The sequence below is a fragment of the Salvelinus sp. IW2-2015 genome, linkage group LG17, assembly GCF_002910315.2.
Source record: "Salvelinus sp. IW2-2015 linkage group LG17, ASM291031v2, whole genome shotgun sequence".
In the NCBI taxonomy this organism is placed as follows: domain Eukaryota; kingdom Metazoa; phylum Chordata; class Actinopteri; order Salmoniformes; family Salmonidae; genus Salvelinus; species Salvelinus sp. IW2-2015.
The window spans coordinates 24293221-24320998 of NC_036857.1; the positions used below are offsets into that span (position 1 = coordinate 24293221).

Consider the following 27778-nt stretch of genomic DNA (forward strand, 5'->3'; position numbering starts at 1 on the left):
GTGGTCAAGACACTCAGGGGTATGCGCTTGTATTGTACAGCGCTATCAGAGGCTGTGTGTGCGTGGAAAATAGTTGCATCTATTTGGAGAGTTTGCCCCAAGAAAGTTTGAGGTATGGAATAGCTTTGTGAGTACCTCGCAGGTAAAAACAATCCATTTTGGAATTGTCCTCTTAGAGGGAATTTCTCATCCCACTGCATTAAATAGAAAAACAAGTTAAGTGGATATCCAATCTCTTACGTGCAGTATACTGTGTCTCCTTTCAAGTTGCTTAAATCAGCCTGAGGCAAAAGAGTTTGTGGACGGGATCCTTTTCCATGGGACAGTGTGTAAACACCTCCACCTGGCCCAGATGCTGTGGTGCCAGTACCAGCCACTACCCATGTACCTGGTTCTGTAGTCCTGGCAACCTCCTGCATTACCTATGGACCTTGAGGAATTGCCGGGACTTCAAGTTCAACTTAGCTGTAACAAATACATTGGAAATCGTACTCAGCAGTGCTCTTACTAATCAACTATGTTGAATATTTCTATTCCCAATATTATGTAAATTCATTATTACATTTTTCAGATATATTTAATTAAAATGTTCACAGAGAAATAATTGGTCAATTTAATTTCAGACATTTGATTCCGGTCATCCACTGACTTAAATAAGATTAAATACATTTCCCTGCTCTCCAGAGGGATTCGGAGTCCTTGGATCCACTCCAGCACTTTTCAGAGAGATCAGTGTTTTCGGTGGCAAAGAAGATGGCAGCAGGCCAAAATGACAACTGATGTCCCTCTCAAATGGCAGGTTCCAGAGAGGATGATGAAGCATCCAATCAGACAGAAGTGATGTGTGAGCGTTGGGACTTAATCTGTGTTTGGGAATCTGCCCCCGTAGCCTAGAATATACATAGATGCTTGTTTTATTAATGTTCTGGCAAAATATTTCTACATGCATTTGTTGCTTTTTGTAATATCAACATGCTTGATAGCTGTTTTTCTCTCACCCTCAGATGGTCTTTTGGAATCTATATGTCTATATGAATTGATCACATTGGGTAACTGTTACTTTGCACATATCTGATTAAAGTCATTTTGCAAATGTACTTCACCAATAAGTTAACAAAATTTAGGGTGACCAGTTTTAGTGTAGAACCCCTGTAAACCTGTCCATCCCTGGCCAAAAACAGTGTATAATAATAAACAGTGTATAATATTCTCATTAAACGAAAATAATGTATATTCAATCACTCCACAGCCGAGTAAAGCCTGTTATTAGCTGTGTAACGCCTCCATGTTGTGGCCACCTATTTAATATCATTGGGCTCTCTCATTCTGTGCTATTCAGATCTCTCAGGTATGACCTGATGAAGTTCTGCTGGATGTGGAGCTTCAAAGACCGTCCTGTGTTCTCAGCCATCAAGCTTCTGGAGTCCTACACATACCTGGCTGACACTAGACATCTACATCCCAGAGGGCATAGACATCTTTGACTACACCAAGAGGGCAGGTGTGCTCCTCTAAATATCTAGCCTAAAGTATCACATTCATGAAGAGGCTAAAAGCAAGCAGGGGCAGACTGGCCCTGGTCCATTTTTAGCTCAGTGAGCCTGTTAACTTTTTTTTGTTCAAAATTATCATTATCTAGCAATTAGCTAGAAATTGGCCAGTGAGGGGGGCCTCGAAAATAAATGGCCTGGTGTGTTAAACGCCAGGGCCTAATTTCTGGTCCCAGTCTGCCCCTGAAAGCAAGGATTTGGTCCCTTACAAAGCATGGCTGTGGTTGATTCTAGGTTCATGTGTACTGTACTGTGGTATCAACATCCAGAGAGAGATTTTATTAAACAGATGAAATGTTGTAAATGATTTAACATAAGGGTGTGTAAGTATTGTATGGCGAATGCAACCTCTAGCCTTATTGTAAGATTGCACAAATGTTGTAGAACCACACTGGGGATTTTTGGATGAGTGAGACTTTCAGCACAAAATGGATGCCAGGAAGAAAAATCTTCTACTAATGTTATTGTCACGTCACAATCCCTCCTCACATGTTTGGTCCATCAGTAGGGAATTATCTTTGAAATTGTACAGATATAATAAGCGTTCTTGATGTCATGAAACCAGGCAAGTCATTATAAATCACCACTTTTTATTGTCAAAGGTACAGAATAAAAAATACAGATCTTCATAAGACGTTTACTGGTTTATAATTGGGTGAGTATCACTCTTGTGCATTGAACTGTAGTAATGAGGCATGTATTGTGGTCATACAGTTGAAGTCTTGAAGTCACTGATCATGCTACGTACAATTGGCCTTTAAGTGTACTTCACTCCCTCTACACTGTTGATTTTGTTCATAAAATTGCTTGTCATTGACCATGATGTTAACAAACCAGCAGTTTGGACCACGTGGAGGTGACATTTATAGTTGTACTGTAGAGTTGCTGTTGTCAGTCTCAAGACATTTCAAAACAAACTCGTCACATTGTCTCCATCACTCACACACATCTAAAATCCTAAAGAGAGGCACAAACCGCCATTTTCATAACACACCCAGTCATGCGGAAATGGAATAAGTCCTTGCTCGACCGACTGGATCAAGAACAGGAATATCTAGATAACATTTGTCATGACTCACGCTTAAAAGTAACCGCAAAACTTTTTCACACTACTGAGCTGAGCCGAACCAAGCCGAGATGAGCTGTGCAGGACTAGTGACACATAAACCATAGTTACTGGAACAGTGCTGGAAAGGACAGCAGGAATGAAAATGATCCAAGCCAGCACAGTTCGGGCCGGCACTAGTGTTATGAAAAAAAATAAAAATACATTCATCAATATACCTTGGGTAAAAAGCAATTTTTTTGGTACTACTGAAAGTGCAAAGCCTCCTAAAACAGAAGCAGAGGTGCACAAATACCAAATAAAAAGCTACGTTCACAGGAGATTAAATGGAACCACTCGTGTAAATCAAATGGAAAGATGTCAAACTCTTACTTAGAATGAAATCTGCTCATGTGTTTTGAGTTAAACACTAGAACCAGTTATCTTATATGAATGCTCAATATTGTATTCACCATGGCTAGCCCATGACATCTTTTTAAAATAGTACTGTAATTCTAGTGATTCAAATATCTGGTGGGAACGTAAGCACTAATACATTTTGCCTCCAATGAAATGAAACTAAATCTCTCGTCGCAATGGTAGGAGGATCATTTTTTCCCAAATTTAGATTAAAGAATGCAGTTCGATGCTCAAAAACAAACTTGGTTTTTGAAGTTAAAATAAAAAAACAATATTTAACAATCCCATATGCACACACAATGTATTATGTACAATCACTGTGGTAGAGTTAAGTAGAACAGAAGATATGAACCAGAGTGTCTACCATCATTTAAAAAACAAACTGGGTGGTTTGAGCCCTAAATGCTGAAAGCCATGGTATATCAGACCTTATACAACAGGTGGGTCTAATCCTGGACGCTGATTGTTTAAAACCGCATTCCAGCCTGTGTCTATTCCACAAGTTACCACCTGCTAAATCTGACATTAAAATGCCTATTTACTCTGTTCCAGTGGTGTTAAGTACTTAAGTAAAAATACTTAAAAAGTACTACTTAAGTTGTTTTTTGGGGGCATCTGTACTTTACTATTGGACAACTTTTACTTTACTGCATTTCTAAATCAAATAAATGTATGGAGTGAAAAGTCCATTTCCCTGACACTCAAAAGCACTCATTATATTTTGAATGCTTAGCAGGACTGGAAAATGGTCAAATTCACACACTTATCAAGAGAACATCCCTACTGCCTCTGATCTGGCAGACACACTAAACACATATGTTTCGTTTGTAAATTATGTCTGAGTGTTAAGAGTGTGCACCTGGCTATCCGTAAAATTAAAATAAATGTATGAGCAATTTGATATGATTTATACTTTAGATACTCAAGTATATTTAAACACAAATACTTTTACTCAAGTAGTATTTTACTGGGTGCTCTTTCACTTGAGTCATTTTCTACAAAAGGTATCTTTACTTTTACTCAAGTATGAAAATTGGGTACTTTTCCCACCACTGACTGCTCTGTTCCATCTGACTCCGCAATCCACCGTCTCATCAGCCCAGACAGGGAAGTTAAAAACTTGATCTCCACTACAAAAAGCATCTAGACATTCTCACATTTCTTTTAGACTAACATTTAGTTTTCAACAGCAGAGATTTGTATAAACCTTGCTGTCTGTCTCTGAAATTTGCAACATTGTTTCAATATTCAAATTCGATCTCCAGCTGTCCCATAGTAATGAACGTGTCGGGATGAGACAGGCAGTCAGCTTTTCTCAGCCAGTCAAAATGAATTAGCATAATTTTTATGGATATATGAAGAAATATCAATAGAAAACAGGTCAAACGAAACAAAGTGCAGCTAGTTTGCAGTCTTTCCAGATCGAGTTTGAAGTGATTGTGTTAGCTGTGTTGTTGGCTAGCTCATCGGGACACATTTTCTATGCCAGGTGAAATCGTTCATCATTAGCTCATTGTTTTGTATGCAACCAAATAAATGTCACTAAAAAACACCTTAAACAAATGAAAATGAAGCTAGTTTGTTGTTATTCTGGCTGCACTGTTTGAAGTGACTAAGTTAGCCGTAGTTGGCTAGCAAGAAAGGGATAAGAACGTTGCCAGCCAGTATGCCAATCAAACATTTAGAACGAACGACTGGGTCGCGTCTCTGGCAACCGAACCGATAGAACGAACGACCAGCCGGCTTGGGTAGCAACACTAGATTTGTGTCAGGACTATATCTTGTGGAAGGGTTAAATGGTATGAATACATTCATCAAAATATATTTTATGAAAATCTGTAAATCATTATTTGAATATGTTGGTAACCCGTTGTATAAAATTGATAATGCCGTCAAAGCTGGTGTTTGGAGGATATATTGGCATGGTTTGCCGGCCCCACGACTTCGTCTCGGGTCTAACGCCCGTGCCAATATATCCTCCAAACACCGGCTTCTCGGGCATTGTCACTTAAGTATTCCACGGGTATGACAAAATTACTTTTTACTCTTCTAATTACATTGGTAACCAGTTTATAATAGCAATAAGGCACCTTGCGGGTTTGTGGTATATGGCCAATATACCATGGCTAATGGCTGTATCCAGGCACTCTGTGTTGCATCGTGCATAAGAACAGATCTTAGCAATGGTATATTGGCCATATACCACACCTCCTCTGGCCTTATTGCTTGATTATACAATGGACTTCTTTTGTATCTGCAATATGATGAAAATAAAATATTTTGAATTAAATATGTATTACAAATTGGGAGCATGCAATAAGTTTGAATCTACCATGTTTACAGTAAGTCTCAAATGACTATTAATTACTGAAAATACTTCATAATAGTTGGAGTAATCTCAAGCACAATTATGCACACAGTACACACAAGACAGTACAGTACAATTCTGCCATTGTATTGTAAAAACATAACTAGACATTCAAACACTGTATTAATCAAAAACAAAATGGCTAAGGTACATTACATTATCCATCAAGTGGTCATGATGAAAAAGGCAGTTAAATCTTACAAAAACATTAAAACGTCCTCTTACGTCCTTTTTCGATCCGCTGTGGATAGCTAGCAGCAGCAGTCTGGGAGCTTTAGTTAACCCCGCCGGACGGCCTGTTGACAAGCCATGTGTGAGTTTGGAGCAAGGCCTTTAACTCCTACTACACTTTGCAACTCCAAAGAGATGTTGGGAACAAAATGTAGGAGACAGACCACAACAGGTAGTACACACATGCCGGAGAGAAAGAGGAACAGAACACCATGACAACTCCTGCAAAACAAAACAGGAAAAACAAATGAGATGAGTAGTCTACCTAATGAATAGCCTACCTTTTCTCATGGCTGGATTATTGTGATCTGAAACAATTTTAGAAAGCTTTAATTTCGATTTAAATGGAAATGCCACCACTTTTCAACATCATATTCATTATCTCCAGCACCAAACCAGTGTCTACATATGTGAAATCAGAGTTTCTACAGCATTGAGCTGTGGTTAAAAAGATAAAGTCCTAAAAAAAATGCTCCTTTGCAACTTCACAGAACAGAAGGATTACATTTTTAAATACAAATAAATAACAGGATTTTTAAAACCTGCAACGAGTGTCTAGCCAGAGGGAAGGTATTTTCTTGCTCCCCAAGTCATAGTGGGTTAGAGTTATAGCGTTTGAAAATCAGTGCTTTAAAAACCTTTGATGTCATTGGGTAGTCCTTTAACTTATTCCCCCCCCCACATATGTAGACATTGGTATTGTGCAGAAGATGTTGAAAATGGGTGGAATTTCCCTTTAAGTAAGAACTTATTCTGAATGGAGGATTCGTATTACTGCTCACATGTTTAAAGTACCTGCGGCCTCATTTATCAAAGGTGCGTGAGCATAAAAAGCCAACTTTGCTTGCGCAAGTTTACCCAAAAAGGTTGGTATTTAGAAATGTTGAACTCGACGTGAAAGTGTGCAAATCTTTGTATTGCAAGCAAATTTTGATATTTTTGGGGAGATGGACGTTTGCACAGGAATTATAATAATGGTAGGCTAATAAAAACATAAAAAATTAAGCCCAATGACAAAATGGATGCATTTGCCGTTGATAAGAAGATCGTAGAGCAGCATGTCGCCTAATACATTTATTTGACTTTTATTATGCCTATATAGGCCTAAATCACAATCATATTGCAGGCCATGTTGCTCCTTTTCTGACATAACTGGTCTATTCCCTCTAAACAATATTACGTTACCATTTATCCATCGCTCATTCAATAGCCAACCATGCTCGAAAGTAAATAGACCAGTAACCTACGTAAGTATGTGTAGCTAGTATTGCTGTGCAATAGGAACTCAACATAATAGCGTATACCAAGGCAGGATATAGAAACACAATCATGTATTGACAAACAAAATATTGAACAAGAATATTTTGCATAGACGGGCGGTAGGCAGCATTTACTTTTAAATTCTTCAATTGACAAATCAATCTTGCAGAACGCACGGACAGTATTTGGCACTCGCTATAGGTGGCATGCATTTTTTGTGGTGAAAAAGTTACTGCAAAGATTAAAACATTCTACCCACATCTCTACAGAAATGTGATCTAATTTGCTATTCCGATTTCTTTAAGAAACAGACATTGCCAAGTACCAACATCTCCAAATCATACAGCAAATGAGGGCGTTTTTGTTTCCATAAAAAGGTGAATGGAGGGTGTTTCCCAGGCGGGGTTGTAACGCTCGTTCACGAGCACACAAATATAGTATGGCTCTGATTTATCAATGAAGTCATGCGTATATATTACGCGCGACAGTTTGATAAATCCCAATCATTTGTGGTGCACGCAAATCCTAGAATCTCCACAAATGTCATAATTTAGTAAGAAATGTACGCACGGTTGATGAGGCCCCTGGGGCCTCATTTATAACCATTGTGTAAATTTCATACTAAATATCTGCGTGTGCCATTTCTGAAAAGAATATGTATGTCAACAAATAGATTTCTAAACTTGGTGCAAGCCATAAATGCATTTTTCCTGTGTTTACCTGTCGTAAAACTGTGCATACGTGGACGAGCATCAAACTCCGCCCAGAAAACACCCTCTACCTTTTATGGTGTATCATTTGATACTATTGGAATTAGGTCACAACAGTTTGTAAATGAACAATAGCATATTTGATCACATTGCTGTAGAGGTGTGGGCAGAATATTTTGCAGTAACTTTTTCAAATTAAACATGCATGCTGCCTATGGAGATGGGCAGTATTTTTGTTACATGTATTTGAAATACGTATTTTAATTACTTCTGAGTATTTTGTATTACACTGGGCTGCCTATACCAAATGCCTGTCCGCACATTCTGTTTGATTTATTGTATATTTGGAAACAATTTAGAAGTAGTAAGTTATGTTATAAATAGGCTACAATGGCAAATTATTGTGGACCTGTCAGCATAATGTTTGATTTCAATTCTGAAACATTGTCTAAGCTACTCAAAACATATTGAAATGACATACAGCAGTAGCATACATAGGCCTACTTCAAAGTAAAATATCAACTGTCTCGAGGTTCACCTGGTAAATTAGTCTGTAGGCAATAAAACAGCGCTGCCTTTGGGATCACATACAGAGAAACATAACCTATTTACATAGGCCCAATTAAATGAGAGATGCGCATAGTAATTTGTTTTATGGCTACTTCAGAAATATGAACCCATCATTGCTAGAAAAGGTGAGGAATTTATTCTGCAATGGTCATGAAAATTAAATAATAGTAAATAGATTCCTAAATCTAATTATTTGAGATAAAAAAATATTTATTTTTGCTCTTCTCACTAACGGCAAATGGCTGCATCTTGTGATTATGAATAAGCGTCATAATATCCCCCATTTGCAAAAAAAAAAGACTTAGTTCTACTTGCAGTACAATACTACAACCACTAGAAGATATGCGTACACATGGTCTAAAGACATTCTCACATCAAGGTCACTTTTTAGAAGTGGGAAAACTGGCGCACGCACATTTTGGGGTATATATTTTTTTTTATATACTCACGTTTATAAATGAGGCCCCTGGTATCAACATTCCAATAGATTTCACAGGACCAAACATCCATTTTTTTGAAGAAATGTTTAAACATCTAAAATGTGCTATATTAACTATCCCAGAAAAGTTTTTTTGTTTTACAGAGTGGCTGTGTGGACTAAATTCTCTGGATGCCACTTCCCAATAGGTAAACAACCGGACCGTCTGCACATGTGCGGGATTCTCTACTTTACAGATGATTTGTTTTTATGTAGCCATTGCTCCCTCTGCTCCGCTTCCCTTCCTCCTGTTCTCACTCACCCACACATGATTGGATGTCTTTGTCTGGTGTAGAAACGTCACCAAATTGTTGTAACCATAAACAATCATTGTCTGTTGTAACTATAAACAACAATTTAATTTACCGCCCACACACATTGTACGCTATGTGCAGCAGACTGATCACTTGAATTGACTGCCTGTTGTAATTAACCAGGTTTCCAACAAACCTTTTTATGCGAATAAAGTGCATGCCGATAAAAAAAAAAACATGACAGGACTGATGGAAAGAAAAAACGTTTCGGTAAACTTTCCAATTGTCGATAAAACAAAATAGGCTAGACAAGGTGGGATCTTACTGTGTCGGTAAAATTAATTATGCTGAAATAACTTCCCAGAACCCGAGGTAGTAGGAACATATCGCCACAGCTTCTAAACATCACCGTTCATGCTAATAGCTAGCCAGCGTAACGTGCTAGCCATCCTGTAACGTGATGTACACTGTACAAATAGAAAAAGTAAAGTTGCCATCAGAGGCAGAATGATGTACAGTATGTCGTTGTGCAGAACACTATCCCAGTAAAAAGTAAAAACACAATATTTTTTATACCAATGGCACTGACGCAGAACGCTATGACTACTATAGAGAACTGGAGGAGATTGTTGGACCCATCTCTGTGGGAGCTGGCTTACCACTGGCAGTTTTTGAAGTGCCGAACTCTTCTTACAAAAGCAGCTGTGAATTGGCAAGAATAGGCAGTGTATTTCCATATTGCACAAGCTAACCGAGTTCTGATTCAGAGGGTTCTCTTTGTTGCACACAAAAACAATACTGGCTCCTGGATGCAGCACACTTAGGCGAAGATTCTAAGGGTTGCGCTAGATGGTGATGGGCAGAGATCTTCCGCTCCTGCCATAGGCTTCCAGTCAAGACTCTTTCTGAGGCGCTCTGAAAGCAGACAATTCATCAGAGGCTGGCGGGCGAGATGGCGTCTGTGGGAGCACGGACAGCTCCATTGAGGCCATCTCCATTTTGAAGTAGTCCATTTTCTTTTTCTAATACTTCTATGAGTTGGTAAACAAACTGAAAGGGTGCATATGGCCACCTGGAAATGTGTTGGCGATTTACTGCCACCTCAAGTTATGGAATGTTTGCTCACAAGTATAATTCATTGTCTGATCCCTCCTGATGACCTGAATGGAATTATGTGATCCTTCCTTAACCCATAGGAAGTCCCACCCAATTGACTACTTTAAGAGGGTGGAAGCCCTCAATGGCAATGTTCATGCAAAAATGTGTTGTCCATGTAATGATCTCTATTGAATTGCCTGATGTCACGGCCTAGCGTCAACATCCTTGCCGGACACAACGTAGTAGCTAGCTAACGAGAAGGAGATCACAGAGGTTATTTTTAATCAGTGCATTTCGCAAGTGGCTAGTTTGCATCCTCTGCCTTCACTAAAACCACTGCAAAGGTTTTGCCTGAAAACTTTTCTCAAATCGCGACTTTATGAGATGTCTTTCTACAAGCTACAAAAAGTTTTGGATTTTTCAGGCTTGGCCCTCCTACCCAAACTCAGGATTTGTTGGAAGAGTTGTCGGTCTGAAGAAAAACCTCCCCAGAATTGTTGTTGTTGTTGAAATGTCCAAGAGAATCCAACATGTGCTGTTGCTCTAGGCCCGGGATTTCCGAGACTACTAGCTAACAGGGAAGAACTAGAACCTACAACGCAAACATGGCTGCTAGCCTCCCATGCAGGCTACTTTCTGTCCCTAACACCAAAAACGGAATAATATAAAATACAAATGTTTTTATCAAACTAAAACTGAATAAAAACTAGTAAATCAAGTCGGAAAATTATCAAACTTAACTGAAAACATTTAAAAAACAAAAAACAGATGTTTCCATCAAAAATCTAATATAGAAACAGAAAACTATAATAACCTTGGAATGGAGAACAGTGCTCATTTAATAAAGTTAGATCAAAGCTGAATCAATATCTGCAAGATCACATAATGATTCATTAGTATTCTACATAACTGAATATAATTGTCACGAATATTACCGAAGGTGACTCCCTTTCCCGTTCGGGTGGCACTCGGCGGTCGTCGTCGCTGGTCTACTAGCTGCCACCGATCCTTTTTTCCTTTTCGTTTATGTCTGTCTAATTGTTTTCACCTGTTTCTTGTTAGGGTTTTGGTAGAGGTTCTATTTAGGTTAGTTTCGCCCGCTAGTGTTTGTGCGGGCTTATTTTGTGTATTCATGTTGTACGTCGTGAGTGATTCTTTGATTGTGGGATTTTCGCTATTCAGCTTTATTTTAAACAGTGGACTGTGGGTTGTTTTACGCCTGTGTTTTGGCACCACCCGTTTGTACCTGTTCCTGTTTTCATGCTGTGGAATTAAAGCGTTTTTTCCCTGGAATACTTTTGCTCTCTCTGCGCCTGACTCTGCACCCATCATTCACCTGACGTTACAATAATAGCATAGTAAGACCAAAACATCCACCTCATTTTTTAAATGAGATTTAAGCTAAATATGTGCTTTGATTGAAATAAAACACTGAAAAGATACAGTATAACATCTGCTTTAAAAGTTGTTCACAAAAACACTGTACATAATTCAAAAATATCTAAATGCATTTTCCCCATGAAAATGGTTGGCAGATGCTGCTCGGATGTTTCACCCGTAAAAAGTGACTAATAATAATTCACGATTGTGTAGTGAGAAACGTGAAGAGGGAAGGTGAGCAGAAGCTACGTAAAAAAAACATAAACTAAAAGGTAAAGTAACAAAGTGCAGAACGTGATACAGTTGTTCTGGGGAAGAGGCTTCCAGGGGTTGGCAGGACAGGGCGGAAGAGGGCCGTTGATTTGAACGTGCAGCCTCAGCTTTTGTTGTTGTTTTTACTTGAATTCTAATTTTCAAGAGCTAATTCAATACCTCTCTACTACCTATTCTACTGGTGCAGTTTGTTAACCCTGGTCATGGGGACCCAAAGGGGTGAACCATTCGGTTTTTGCCCGTAGCACTACACTAGCCTCGTATAACCAGCCTGATCCTGCGAGCTTATATAAATGATCCGTGCAGCAAATTATTTATGCATGCTTGCGAGATCAGGCTGGTTGTACGAGGCTAGCACTACACATATGATTCCACTAATTAACTCATCATCAACCCTTTGATTAATTGAATCAGTTGTGTAGTGCTAGGGCAAAAACTAAATAGTGCACTCCTTTGTGTCCCCTGGACCAAGATAAAGAAACACCGCATCTGGTGTATTACCTCCAGCGTAGACCACCTTCTTCCAGGCCTGTGACTCCAGGACCCTGTCGTGAGGGTAGAAGCCCTGGTTGACCATGAAGAGGATCATGGCCACAGCAGTGACACGCAGGATCACCATGTTACCTCCGGTCAGCAGGGAGAGACAGGCCAGGATGGCAGAAGAGTAGATACATGGCAGGCCACGGTACATGAAGGGGATGCCTGGAGATGAAAAACCACAGAAAGAGAGACAAGACCTAAATGAAGACTGAATCTGACATTATTCAGTCTTTATTCAGCCTAGACTGTACTTTGAATGATAAATACATGAAGACTGAAATTGATCATGCCATCGTTTCACGTTTTCTTTCTGCGTCACTTACCGCTGGAGAAGAAGCAGAGGCGGACAAACACAGACAGGACATAGCACATGCACAGGATGTTGTCCATTAAGGCATGTGTCCTCAGGAGCAATGATGTTGCAATCCCAAAGGTTGTGAAATCTGCAAAATCATCCAGTTTAGCACCTGAACCAGAGAGAAAGACAGGAAGTGACTAGTTATACATTTGTCTCATGACTTGTCTCACATGACAGATTAATGTCTACATGCTACTGCTGTGAGGTTAGTTCACTGCTAACATAAGACAAAACAAGTTAATCTAATCTTGTTTATGTCTACTTCTCCCTTTCCTGTGTGCGCGTTTGTGTAAAAAGGGTCCATCTGTAGTGGAAATGTCGGTGTCAGCATATAAGGCCTGCCACTTTCCTTTGTAAACAACATTCCCAAATGCCACAGTCTGTTTGTCCCCCCAGAGCAGGGAGCATGTTGTCACCGAGCGACGAGCAGGAGGTGATTCTGACCCCAGCTCCAATGAACGAGATGGAATTTCACAGCACAGGGGTCAACAATTTCAGCAATTTCAGATATGTTGAGGGCCCAAAGCATTGGGATAAAACAGACAATTGGAGCATGAGCCCCCCGAATCAGACTGCTTAGTCGGAAAGGGAAAGTTCAATTGACACAAAAACGGGGGCACAACACCACCCACCTGCAAAGTCATGCAGAAAAACACTGATGGAACACAAAGCCCCTGAAATATCCGGGTGACGATGCATTGTTGTGCACCTGCTGGGAGCTATTTCAGGCAGCCGTGGGATCCATAGCAGTGTAGACGTGACTATCTGCACACAGGAGGTCGTTATGTATAAAGCCACCTGTATGTGCCTTTTTATTACGTCATATCCCGTTGTGATCACTTGAGAATATGCTGTGTCGTATACAATAGGAGTTTGCTTAACTTTTTTATTGAATCATTAGCTAGGCTATTTCCTAATAATACGCAACAGTCTACGGCAGACAGAATTCAACAAAGACATGGAACCAGTGCAATGCAGAGAAGATAATTTACTGAACTACATACAGAGATAGAAGCCGATCAGCACAGCTAAATGACAGCAAGTACACTTACTGCAATGAGATTCGTTTTTTTCTTTGGTTTGCTGTCACTTAAGTTCCCTTTGGATTCTCCCTTACATTCAAGAATGTTTTTAATGGTGTCTTTGTAACCAAACTTTGGACCAAACTTGTTGCAGTATGCAACCTACTGTCCCATAGGAGAACCCTTTTTGGTTCCAGGTAAAAAACTATTTTGGGTTCCATGTAGAACTCTCTGATTATACCCAACAGTTTAACATGGAACCAAAAGGGTTCTTCTAAGGGTTCTCCTATGGGGACTGGATAGCACCTTTTTTGTTTATGCGGATTGGGTTCTACCTCTAAAATATGCATATACAGTGCATTTGGAAAGTATTCAGACCCCTTGACGTTTGTTACGTTACAGCCTTATTCAAAGTAAACCTTAGCCCCAGTCTGAGGTCCTGAGTGCTCTGGAGAGAAGATCTCTGTACTTTGCAACGTTCATCTTTCCCTTGATCCTGACTAGTCTCCCAGTCTCTGCCGCTGAAAAACATCCCCTCAGCATGATGCTGCCGCCGCCATGCTTCACCGTAGGGATGGTGCCAGGTTTCCTCCAGACGTGACGCTTGGCATTCAGGCCAAATAGTTCAATCTCCACAGAGGAACTCAAGAGCTCTGTCAGAGTGACCATCGGGTTCTTGGTCACATCCCTGACTAAGGCCCTTCTCCCCCGATTGCTAAGTTTGGCAGGGCGGCCAGCTCTAGGAAGAATCTTGGTGGTTCCAAACTTCTTCCATTTAAGAATGAGGAAGGCCAGTGTTCTTGGGGACCTTCAATGCTGCAGAATTGTTTTGGTACCCTTCCCCAGATCTGTGCCTCGACACAATCCTGTCTCGGAGCTCTACGAACAATTCCTTCGACCTCATGGTTTGGTTTTTGCTGACATGGCTGTCAACGGTGGGACCTTGTGACAGGTGTGTGCCTTTCCAAATTATGTCCATTCAATTGAATTTACCACAGGTGGACTCCAATCAAGTTGTAGAAACATCTCAAGGATGATCAATAGAAACAGGATGCACCTGAGCTCAATTTTGAGTCTCATAAATGGTCTAAATACTTATGTAAGGTTTCTGTTTTTATTTTTTAATACATTTGCAAAAATGTCTAAACCTGTTTTCGCTTTATGGGGTATTGTGTGCATATTGATGAGGGTCAAATGTATTTAATTAATTATAGAATAAGGCTGTAACGTAACAAAATGTGGGGGCAAAAAAATCAAGGGGTCTGAATACTTTCCGAATGCACTGTAGGTCGGTAAATGATCTTCTGAATTATACATGGCTCCTTTTATTTGTCTTTTAAGGTCGTAACCGTTGCCCATTAGGCCATTTGATCCATCAGCTATAATGACCAGCGCCAGTAGTAGATGGCTGGGTTGTGTGCATCACTAGCCTGATCCTGTTTGTGGTGTCTTACCCTCTCATAGTCCTTGTCATAACTACATGTTTCAGGCTAGTGAATCATCAGTGTCTCAGTTGAAGTTTAGCCCCGGCTAGAGGTAATGGACACCACTCCACTCACCTAGTGGAGAGCATGCATCCAGTCGCCTGGCAACTGCCCCATCTGCCAAATCCAGCAGGTAGCCAATCAGGACCAGCCAGCAGGCTGCATGTTGGTGGCTGCAAAAGGAGGGTCAAATGTTGGGTTGCAGTTTTACAATATAGAAATGACAATACATGATACAAATGTAAATACACAGTAACCTATAGATTACTTATTTATTACCACTGTACTTAAGGCAAAGTCACACCAAGGGCTGCTTTTTATTTTTGGATTAACTTGTGGCTTTTACAGAGTAAGAAAAACACACAAATATCATACAAGAAAACAAGGCAAAAAAACTAACTACAGGGGAATAAAGAGCATAACTTAGATACAAAAATAGACAAACAAGATGAACAGACAATTTTTTTTTTTTAACTACATTTTTGACAGCATCACTTTTGATTTAAACAACACTTTCCATACATGTTTGTCCATGGAAGAAGTGGTCATTAAGTGACCTTTCCCCCTGAATGCTAAAATACAGGAGATAAAGGTGCTCAAAGTTGACCCATTTTGCATACCACCAATACCATGACACATCCATGTCTTCATCACTGGAAAAGATAAATATTTGAGTTTCATATAATTTCAAAGCTTACAGTGTGGTCAAACTATTTTATTATTCATTTCTCGCTAATTTATGTTAGAGATTTTCTGTCTTTCTATTACAATATAAAGAAATCCAGAAATGATTTTTTAAAAGTTTGACAACCCTGTTAAATTATATCTCAGTGTATATTTTCCATTTCCTACAATGACCAAATATGTATGGAAGGTTTTGTTCAAGTCAAACGGGGTGCTGTCAAATTCAAATGGATTTATGCAGATCATAGACATACAAGCACCAGACTACACAATAACAGAGGTCAAGTATGTAAAGAGCAAAAAAAGCCAACAAAGTGCATTCGGAAAGTATTCAGGCCCCTTGACTTTTCCCACATTTTGTTACGTTACATCCTTATTCTAAAATGGATAAAATATTTTTTGCACCTCATAAATCTACACACAATACCCTATAATGACAAAGCGAAAACAGGTTTTAGAATTTGCTAATTTATTTAAAAAAAAATAGAAATACCTTACTTAACTATTCAGACCCTTAGCTATGAGACTCGATATTCAGATCAGGTGCATTCCGTTTCCATTGATCATCCTTGAGGTGTTTCTACAACTTGATTAGAGTCCACCTGTGGTAAATTCAATTGTTTGGACATGATTTGGAAAGACACACACCTGTCTATATAAGGGCCCACAATTGAAAGTGCATGTCAGAGCAAAAACCAATCCATGAGCTCAAAGGAATTGTCCGTAGAGCTCCGAGACAGGATTGTGTCGAGGCACAGATCTGGGGAAGGGTACCAAAACATTTCTGCAGCATTGAAGGTCCCCAAGAACACAGTGGCCTCCATCATTCTTAAAATGGAAGAAGTTTGGAACCACCAAGATTCTTCCTAGAGCTGGCCGCCCTGCCAAACTTAGCAATCGGGGGAGAAGGGCCTTAGTCAGGGAGGTGACCAAGAACCCGATGGTCACTCTGGAGCTCCAGAGTTCCTCTGTGGAGATTGAACTATTTGGCCTGAATGCCAAGCGTCACATCTGGAGGAAACCTGGCACCATCCCTACGGTGAAGCATGGCGGCGGCAGCATCATGCTGTGGGGATATTTTTCAGCGGCAGGGACTGGGAGACTAGTCAGGATCGAGGGAAAGACGACCGTTGCAAAGTACAGAGATCTTCGCTCCAGAGCTCTCAGGACCTGGCTGCCTGGCCAAACTAAGCAATCGGGGGAGAAGGGCCTTGGTCAGGGAGGTGACCAAGAACCCAATGGTCACTCTGACAGAGCCCCAGAGTTTCTCTGTGGAGATGGGAGAACCTTCCGGAAGGACAACCATATCTGCAGCACTGCACCAATCAAGCCTTTATGGTAGGTAGTGTCCAGGCGGAAGCCATTCCTTGGTAAAAGGCTCATGACAGCCCGCTTGGAGTTTGCCAAAAGGCACCGTAAGGACTCTCAGACCATGAGAAACAAGATTCTCTCATCTGATGAAACCAAGATTGAACTATTCGGTCTGAATGCCAAGCGTCACGTCTGGAGGAAACCTGGCACCATCGCTACGGTGAAGCATTGCAGTGGCAGCATCATGCTGTGGGGATGTTTTTCAGCGGCAGGGACTGAGAGACTAGTCAGGATCGAGGGAAAGATGAACGAAGCAAAGTACAGAGAGATCTTCACTCCAGAGTGCTCAGGACCTCAGACTGGGGCAAAGGTTTACCTTCCAACAGGACAACGACCCTAAGCACACTTCGGTACAAGTCTCTGAATGTTCTTGAGTAGCCCAGCCAGAGCCCGGACTTGAAGCCGATTGAACATCTCTTGAGAGACCTGAAAATAGCTGTGCAGCAACGCTCCCCATCCAACCTAACAGCGCTTGAGAGGATCTGCAGAGAAGAACGTGAGAAACTCCCCAAATACAGGTGTGCGAAGCTTGTAGAGTCATACTCAAAAAGACTCAAGACTTATCGCTCCCAAAGGTGCTTCAACAAAGTAGTGAGTAAAGGGTCTGAATACTTATGGAAATGTGATCGTTTTTTTATTTGTAATACTTTAGCAAAATTAAAATTAAATTAAAATAAACTTTTTGCTTTGTCATTATGGGGTATTGTGTGTAGATTGATGAGGGGAACATTTATTTAACCCATTTTAGAATAAGGCTCTAACGTAACAACATTTTGAAACAGTCAAGGGGCTTGAATACTTCCCGAATGCACTGTAGAGTAGGAGAACTTTCAAGTAACGGAATCGTACCAGGCCAGGCAGTCCTGAAATTAAATGTGGGCTTTGTTTTGGCCAAGTTAGTTCAAAAAGGGGTCCCACATCTTAAAGAACTGTTAAGGCTTATTTTTCAATGCTGTAGAGAAAACCTCATTGGGAATTCATTCAATGATCCTTTGTTCCCATTGACTTCTTGAGGGAGCCTTATTAGATGGCCACAGCAGAAGAATACATTTGTAGTTAAGTGTTAAATCCTTATCTCTTGTTCCCAGTATACAATACTTTTCACCCAGCTGGAGAGAGCATTCAAATAAACTTTATCAATCTCCTGTAGAACCTCTGACTACATTTTTCTATGGAAGGCCAATTCCAGAAACAATGAATGAAAACCTTCCGTACCCTGAAACTATTACAAAGACTAGACCAATTAGGGTTAATTCTATACCTAGACACAGGAGTGACATGCAGTCGACGTAGGATCTTAAAATTGCCTTTAGGGCAGCTTTGTTGACAGAATATCGTAAACGGTATCTTCTACCTACTGACGGCTTTTCATGCCATATACACTTCAGAAACAGTATATTATTTAACACCACCAATGCTTTAAGGGTGGTGTTTGATGTGTGCTGCATGTTTTAGAGCCGACGGTCAGACGACCTGACCTTGATAAGCTGCTTGTGTTCATCTGTCTTCCCTCAACAGCTCAGCCTTTTTTTTTTGGGCAGGACATGCGCTTGTGTCAACCGTCAACAGGACATTCAAAAAAGAAAAGCCTCACAGATATAACAAAGATGTATGCTATAATAACATAACACTGCCACTGTCTATGCTAGCTATAGTATGGTTTTGTCAAAGAAAATCAGATACTGTATGCTGTGTTCACTCACCCGTTCAGGCTGCAGAGAATAGAGGCCATGCCCATGAGCATGTTGGCCATAGACAGAGCATTGGCTGCATTTTTGCGTACAAACTCCTTGAGCTGGACACCCGTGGCCTGCTCGCTTAGAAATAGCTTATTGGTGCGCTGGAAGAAACCTGAGAACAGTGAGGACAGTGATTGCTATTAGCTGGTGGTCTATGTTAGATTCACTTAGCTGCTCTTAAGAGGATTGTAGCTAAAACACTACAGATATGATAGTACCATATCATATCTGATGGCCATATCTAAACTGCTGTACAGTATGTAAATCCTGTTTAAACGGATATGTCAAACAAACCAAACACGCAAAAGATAATCATTCCTTTAACCAATATTTTCTTTGCAAATTATAAGCTTTAACGTGTTTGGCTTGCTACTTGTGGCCCCTCAATACCAGGACAGAATCAGAAGCTGTACCAAGATATGAAAAAAGATGAATGCAAATGAAAGGGAAAAAGTCAAACCTCATGCACCCAACCTACTGTACAGCATCCAACCTACAGTAGTACTAGTAACCAGTTGATTTCAAGTATAGGCGAGAACCTAAATAAAATTCACAAGTGGTTTAGGTTGTGCTTCAAAAAAAATATATAGTTGTTACACAGTATTAAATAATGTATTTGTTATCAAAGAATGAACATTTGCAAAGAAACTTCATTTTTTATATACAAATTGTACATTATTTACAAACCTATGCAAGATTGATTCATGTAGCTAATAAAAAGTAGTAGCACTTACCAAGAAGTATGTAAGTTTATTGGAGACCCACCATTCGATAGACTAATCCACTTTTCAGAATAGGGGCTGGCACGGTATGTACAGTAACCATCATTTGGTAGTGTTAATATTCTCATAGTCATTGCCACACGGAATACTTATTCAGCAAATATATAGTGCATGTATAGCTGAGACAGGCTGGTGGGGAGAGAGTAAGTGACTGTCCACACATGGTACTATACTATAGTAAGGGACTGTCCACAAATAGTATAAGAGATAATGAGTCTACTGGGCTGTTGATTAATTAGGCTAGTTGACTGGCAAAACAGTGACCTGGAACAATGACAAAGGACATGACAGCAATGTTCACATGGATGGGTAGCTTTTAAAAAGGGTCAATAGCAGTTTGCTTGTTCTGGTTTTTTTTCATAGCTTGTATTTTGTGGAAATTTCATAGTAATTACATAATTTCCTTATACATTTGTTATGTGAAAGCCAAGTATTGTTATATCAAAGTTCCTATCAGTGTAATACAGTGTAATTCCACCATTACGGTTATTAAAGTAATCGAAGAGTGTAAGGGCAATTTAATTTGACTTTCATTGAATTAATGATGCCAGAATCTTGAAGCATTAAAAGGCACCATAGATAGGTTATCTTACTTAAAAAGCTGGAAGGTCCAGTGACGCTAGATACTTCACTATGGCCAGGGCTGTTTTTTGTCCTTGCAATGCTGAGGGTTTTCAAAGAAGGCAAACAAAGGGATCTTTGTTCTTGAGTGTCTGTGGCTTCGCTATGGAGTTTGGATTTCACACAGAAGTTAATAAGCCGAGGTGATAAAAGTAGCCAAGAGAGTATTCTCTGCCGACAAAGACCCATATACCTCTACATAAAATAAACATAAATAAAAAGTTACCATAGAAACCCTTTTTAAAACTAAAATAGTCTAACAAACTAACGTCTGTACGTGAAAAAGGGTTAAAGTCATGTTCCTACTATTCTGTTTTGCACACAGAACTTCGTGTGATTCCAAAGCCAGTCGAGTTCAAGAGACTCTTCATCTGAAAGAAAACAGTGTATGAGACATAGCACAAGCCAACAACAACTTTTAAGAAGTTCACTTGACAAGCATGCTTCTCATTTCTGATTTACATTTTACATTACTTGGCTTTCGACAACCTAACCAGAAAACCCCAAATAGTACACTATGGCGAATCAATAAGCAGATACATTTACAGTATCTGCCACTAATCTTTGTCTGTTTGCCTAGAATGTCAACAAATATTTAAAAAATATTGAAATATTGACCCAGTTAGCGACTCTTCCGGAAAAATAAAAAAATGTGCCAGCTTGTGTTTCATAACTCAATGGAAAGGATTCGCCAGGTCTGATCCCTAATCCGGCCAGTCAATACTGTCTCACCACTGATAAATTCCACCAAGTATCAAGCCAGAGCCAGATACATTCACACTTTTAAGTTTATATATTTCTGGGCTTATATTCACAGTGTCTCAGAGTATAAGTGCTGATCTAGGATCAGTTTAGCCTTTTAGATCATAAGCAATAAGACAGGGAGGACCTACTCTGAGACGCTCTGTGAATACAGGCCCAGGATGTCTACCTATTAAGACGAGCATGGGGGGCAAATTTCACAACTGGGAAATTATGGAATATGTACATTTAAAAAAACGTCATGCTCCCACTTTAACTGAGAAATAATTTTCTATTACAAAAATGATGAAAAATCATTTCAAAAACAAGATATTATCGTAGCATTATATTCTACCTAATCACATACAGCCTGCATTAACATTTGATTATAGATTTAATTCTGATGAGTAACTATGTATCATCCACTCTATAATTTAATAGTTGACAACTTGCTATATAACTCTAAGCTAGTATAAGTACAAGAAAAAAAACGGATCTAAGTTGAGAAAAAAATTAACCGACACCGGTTTTGCATGATTCTTACCAGGCCTTGGCTCTAGTGTTGACAGAGAATCACAACCATGTCATGCACATTTGTCCAGGGGCATCCAGCAATAAGCACTTACCAGAGGATGGAGTCAGCAGAATCATGATTCTCTCTGCGTCAGTCTGCCCACAGCACAGCAGCTGGAAAACAGTCTACATTTAGAGAATGTTACCCAGAAACAGATTAAACCTAGTTCTGGACTGAAAAGCATACTTCACAAAAAGCTTAAAATAGAATTTTCAGTCCACAACTAGACTTGTATCCAGGTAACTGGCCCATCCACTTGCCTTTTGCATGAGTTGGATTGATATTAAAAGTTGTTCTATTGGCAGGGCATGATGAAGAGCAGTTGGGCAAATTGAGAATGCGCTGAGGTTGCCCCATTGGGCAGGATACATTTTTTAAACTGCAAGAATTCCAGTAGCCTAAAACTATTTCTGGTTCCGGCCCATTGTTTAATTGAAAGATGGACAATCAGTATATTCAAATAATGTCACCTCAAAACATAACACTCAATTGTTATTTTTCTTTAATAGCATAATAGCAAATCATCATGTGTTTCAGACCAATATTATACTGCCTTATTCCCTGACTCACCATACAAGTTAGGTTACATACTGAAGGAAGGCCATCATCCAGTATATACTGTGTCCAGGAATGCCTTACTGACTGAACGTCAATGACTTTATTTTCATGAGGCCATCTATCAGTCTTAATGTCATTATCAACTTCATAACAAGTAACATAAAAATGACTGCTACAATAGCTAATGGCGCACATAAATCATGTCTTATTTAGAGCTTGAGGTTTTAAACCATGTCTATTTGTCAATTATGGTATGCTACAAAACAATTAGCACTACTGGTTTAATCCTCTGCAGTTGATAATTGACCGAGCAATCTTCTAATCATTCTCGGAATGGACTCTGATAGGCATAAATGAACACTGTATGCCTGCAGTACCTCAATCACCCATCAATATCTTGGAAGTCATGTAGCACACTATAACAGCATTATCTAGTCTAGTCAAATACACTCATATATAAGATTGAAAGTGACAAAGGAACATCTATTTCAAAAGCAATAATTCTAGTTCATTAACTACATGATAAATGTACTACAAAATCCTACACACTTAAAAGTACTGGATTATTTAGCTACAATGCCATGGATTACAAGGCAGTCAGTGCTGCTCACCTATGCTATTGGTTGACCCTATTGGTTGAGCCAGTGGGTGTGCGCCATAGAGATGGATAGAGGTCTCATCTTTGTCTCAATGCATTATGGTGTCTGACAGCCTCAATGTCGCTGCCCATGCCATCTCCATTTGTGGCTGTGGATCCAACTTTTTCAGGATATTTAATATTAGTTGAGTTTTGGCCACGTGAGAGAAATGTGGTGGTGTATTTGTCTTACAGTAGCCTAACTTTATACTATGCTATTATATTTTGTGTAAAATGAAAATGTTGTGGTTGAAGTGTTTCCATGACCCATTTAGGCAAATTGCGCATTAATAAAATTGGCGACAGCTTGTATGCCCTCCCAACCTATCTGTTTCATGTCTCAGATAGCCCACATGGATAAAATGCAATAATTTACTAATTTTTGACATTCTAATAATACTCATGTGCCAATGTATCGCCAGTCCGTGCCATGGTGAAACTTGCCAGCCAACCAGAAAAGCAAGGTGAAGCAATGCACACATTGTTGAAAGTCAGGACAATCCTTGTCCTGCAAATAAACTTTATTTTTATAGTTGAAAAATTTAGTTTGCAAGCAGAAGACATTTAGAATTAAATGTCGAGTGGAGCTTTCTTGTGACATCACGTGCCTCTTGTAACTTCTAAATTATACGGCAACCCTCATGTATTAGAAAAACAGTTTCCATCATTTGTCGCAATAAAAAAATGTTCTCAAAATAAATCCACTCGAACGGATAAAAATATTTATCTTTAGAAAATGTATCGCGGGAGACCCATGGGGCGGCGCACAATTGGACCAGCGTAGTCCGGGTTAGTGGAGGGTTTGGCCGGCAGGAATGTCCTTCTCCCATCACGCACTAGCGACTCCTGTGGCAGACCGGTCGCAGTGCACGCTGACACAGTCGCCAGGTGCACGGTGTTTCTGCCGGCTGGCTTCCGGGTTAAGTGGGCATTGTGTCAAGAAGCGAAGGTTGAGAGCCGTGGTTGGGTTGTGTTTCGGAGGACGCACGGCTCTCGACCTTCGCCTCTCCTGAGTCCGTACGGGAGTTGCAGGGATGAGACAAGACTAACTACCAATTGGATACCACGAAATTGGGGAGAAAACGGGATATTTTTTTTTTTATAAAAATAATTTATCCTATATCCATGACAATTATTTTTTGGGGCAACATTGCTTTTGTCTAATAATCATGAGTAGATGGAAACCTGTCTACTGGCTGATAGCTCCCAACCCATAGGAATCACCATCCAGTTGACTATAAAATTGCTGAAGCCCTCAATGGCAATGTCCATGCTAAAATGTGTTATATTCAAGTTGAGACCTCTACCTATCTCTATTGTGTGCGCACACTACGCAGTTTCTTCAGTACAATGGCCACGCGCAACTACATAAATTCCTTACTAACCTTACAAAAAATGATTGCAGTCAGAGTGCAGTATGGTGCAAATACTGCGTCCTACATACGTTTTTTTTTTTACTGCAGTAATTTTGCAGTATAACTGCAATTACTGCGTCCAAAATATCACCGTCGACTGCAGTTACTGCACATTTACTACAGTTTCAAAACTAAAATCTTTTTCGTAAGGGTTGCCCCTAAAATGTGTAAACTCGGGCGTTAAACGCATCATTCTCACAGTATAATAATTTGCTAAATACAAAAACAAAATGGTTGCTGCAATTTATTTTATACAAAGTGCGTCACACATTTAGGGGACAAAATCTACAATCCATTGCCTTTCTAAATAGAATTGACTGAAATGCTTATAATAATTATATATATAAGTCAACAATAGATTTTCTGCGCACTATGTAAACTGATTTGAGGATAGTTTAAACTGTCTGACTTACCTGGAAGGACCTAAAGATGATGCTGAAATAGTGCAAATGATTGACACGGCTTCAATGGAACTAAGCAATCGTATTAAATGAATCTCTTCTGTAATAATTACTTCTTCATGTGTACAAAGTGGTTGTTTATTGCATCCCAATAACGTTTCAGTGGTTCACCTGTAAAAATCATCTCAGTCTGCTTCTCTGCGCGCCTGCTTTTAAAGTCCAACAGAAGAATCCGCTAGAATATTCCACCGGATGTGACGCACAAGAAACAGTCTATCGTTTGTCTGGCTACTGTACTGTACAAAATTATATTACGAGAATATCATAATTTCACTGATGAATTTAGGTATAACACAAGTGTAGTTGGTCATCTATTTTGTAAATGAACATTAACATATGTGACGCACTCTATCATAATCAGTCGGAAGTCGCTATGGCTAATTTCCATATGGTGGTTGTCAACATTTAGATTTTTCGCTGTTTGTTTGGTTTCATCTGGTTTTAACAAAACAATGTCTTTGCTTTCATAATCTGTATGTCTTAATGTCTAATTCAGAGTATAAATATATATTTTTATCTTATTAAGGTAGAATGTAACATAGCAACGGACCACTTTTCCCATCGGTTCGGTGGACGCTAGCTTGCGCAGTGTTGCCATTTTAGCGACTCCGTCGCTATATTTAGCCAGTATTTAGACCCCTCTAGCGACACATTTTCAAAAAAGCGACTAGCGACAAATCTAGCGACTTTTTCTGGTGTTATTGGAGACTTTTGGAGACTGACGTGAAAGCACGTATCGTTCTTACTCGCATTTTAAATAAGGAGATGTGCATAAAGATAAGCATCCTCTGTGTTTATGGATCCTTTTCCCTTAATGTATTTTTCATGTCAGCCAGACCAATCTTTTCAAAGACATTCTCTAGTTCAGTAAAATAAGGAGTCTATTGCTTCACTACTTGTTTAGTTTTCACTTCTTGTTACCTGGCAAATAACCAACAGCCATTGATAACCACAAGGAGAATAAGGTGAGGAAACAGTCCATGTCAGCCAGGCCCATCTTTTAATGAAAAAACATTTATTTAAATCTCTAGTTGAGTAAAATAATTTATGTTCTGATGAGAAGATAATCCAGAAAATTGCAGTAAACACCGCCACACTCAGGCAGATAACCACAATGTTCTATTCTCAGTCTCCAATATAATCGCATAGTTTACATCTCCGTGTAAAAAGGCGTCCCATGGTCTACTTCGTCAACGAGCTCAATGTATTGCAAACACTGGTGGTAAGAAGATGATCCCAATAATTGAGGTATCCTAGTAAACGATGCATCCCTCTGGTATATTCTATTGCGAACTGTCTCGGACTCCTGATTGTTTCACTGTTATCTACTCAAATATATTTTACTTATAAAGTCAAAGACGAAATTAATTGCAAACCACTGGTCTCAAATATATTAGCATAACTAGGCTACACAGGACCCATTGTAAAATGAGAGGCTCTTCCTCATTTTAAAACGTGCTCAAGTCCAACATGCCTTAGCTCTGCCGACTGGGGCGTGGTTTACGGAGCGCTCTCTGAAATATGCCTTCGTATCGGCGTATTCCACCGGATCGAGTTATCTCACCATAGCGGCACTATCGTATCTGCACTATCAACATCTACACCGAAATCGCTATTTGTTGTGAATCAAGTTGCAATGGGCTATTTTAATGGGATGATTTTCCTTTGTGCCCAATCAAAAATACTGTAGCATATCATCGGCGGTAAAACAAACACTTTTACCTCCGGCTACACTGTCTCTCGCTCTTCAGATCTGTCAAAACCCCATCATATAATGTTAGTCAGTCACACATTGTCCCTACTTTACTGCTTACACTTTCGATAGCTTAGCTTATTACTGCATCAATGGATTCCCATGAGAGATAAATAGTAACGTTGTGCTAGGAGCTGGTCTTCTTCGGTGGGATTTATTGGCGGTTGGTATCCAACGTTATGGTGCATTACCGCAACCTACTGTACTGGAGTGTGGGCCAGAGACGGATAAACTAAATCCTACCTGCCTGCCCCGTAATAATAACATTTGAGACTATATCTAATGACGTTCTACTCAATATAGTCTTTAAAATAATTTTATGTATCCCCTTCTCCCTCATACTAGATCTCAGACTCTCTCGTTTTCGCTGATACTGCCCACACTTAGCAATACATGCTCCACGATCAATAATCACGCCTTCCTGTTGGATTCTTTCCTATCACATTTAAGGTCTACACTGCACATGAATCAGAGCAAATAACTACTCTGTCTGGCTTGACTTCCTCCACCCACTGCTTCTAAGCAGAGCACTGGGTCCATAGGTCCCCTACCCTTCCTGAACCCACTCTGATGTGGCGATACTAGCCCCCTGCTCTCCAGGAAGTAAGTTAGACTCTCCGTAATCATACGTTCCATAATCTTACATACATGTGATAAAACTATTGGCCGATAGCTTGTTGGCCTCGTTGGGTCCTTCCCTGGCTTCCGGATTGGTACCACTACGGCCTACTTCCAACTCCCTGGGAGTTTCCCCTCCTCTCACACTCTGTTGTACAACACCAATACCTTATCCAGTGCCTCATCACTAAGATGGGCCAACATAACATAGCACACCTCATCTTTCCCAGGTGAAGTTAACCCAGCCTTACCTATTGCTCTTTTCACCTCTGCCATGGTAAATGGTGCATTCAACGCATTATTTACATCCTCCCTTCCATCCAGCACTCCAGGATGCTCCCCTCTCATTCTTTCTCTCTTCCTCTGCCCTTCCTCTGACAAATTTGCCGAGCTATGTACTTGGGGGCCTCCCGGGTGGCGCAGTGGTCAAAGGCACTGCATCGCAGTGCTAGCTGTAACACCAGAGATTCTGGGTTCCAGCCCAGGCTCTGTCGCAGCCGGTCGCGACCGGGAGGCCCATGGGGCGGTGCACAATTGGCCCAGCCTCGTCCAGGTTAGGGAGGGTTTGGCCGGCAGGGATATCCTTGTCTCATCGCGCACTAGCGACTCATGTGGCGGGCGCAGTGCACGCTGACCAGGTTGCTAGGTGTATGGTGTTTCCTCCGACACATTGGTGCGGCTGGCTTCCGGGTTGGATGTGCATTGTGTCAAGAAGCAGTGCGGTTGTGTTTCGGAGGATGCATGGCTCGCGACTTTTGCCTCTCCCGAGTCCGTACGGGAGTT

The 27778-nt window shown here is 40.2% G+C and overlaps 1 protein-coding gene across 6 annotated transcripts; it reads right to left on the bottom strand.

Annotated features, from left to right (window-relative positions):
• Positions 1-2120: 2120 nt before the first annotated feature.
• LOC111976409 (transmembrane protein 269) lies at positions 2121-24822 on the bottom strand. 6 transcript variants are annotated; one of them, XM_024005228.2, is made up of 8 exons: positions 24736-24822; positions 24577-24598; positions 21606-21666; positions 18800-18947; positions 15117-15214; positions 12501-12644; positions 12139-12339; positions 2121-5679 (listed from the first exon to the last, which is right to left on the bottom strand). In XM_024005228.2, the coding sequence occupies exons 3-8, from the start codon at positions 21628-21630 to the stop codon at positions 5507-5509; spliced, it is 789 nt and encodes a 262-aa protein (XP_023860996.1). In that variant the 5' UTR covers positions 21631-21666; positions 24577-24598; positions 24736-24822; the 3' UTR covers positions 2121-5506. The 6 variants fall into 6 exon arrangements, with proteins under 6 accessions (XP_023860996.1, XP_023861000.1, XP_023860999.1 ...); XM_024005232.2 differs by lacking the exon at positions 24736-24822 and adding an exon at positions 20545-20609 and having other exon boundaries at positions 24577-24677; XM_024005231.2 differs by lacking the exon at positions 24736-24822 and adding an exon at positions 19296-20609 and having other exon boundaries at positions 24577-24677.
• Between the last annotated feature and the right edge of the window lie 2956 nt (positions 24823-27778).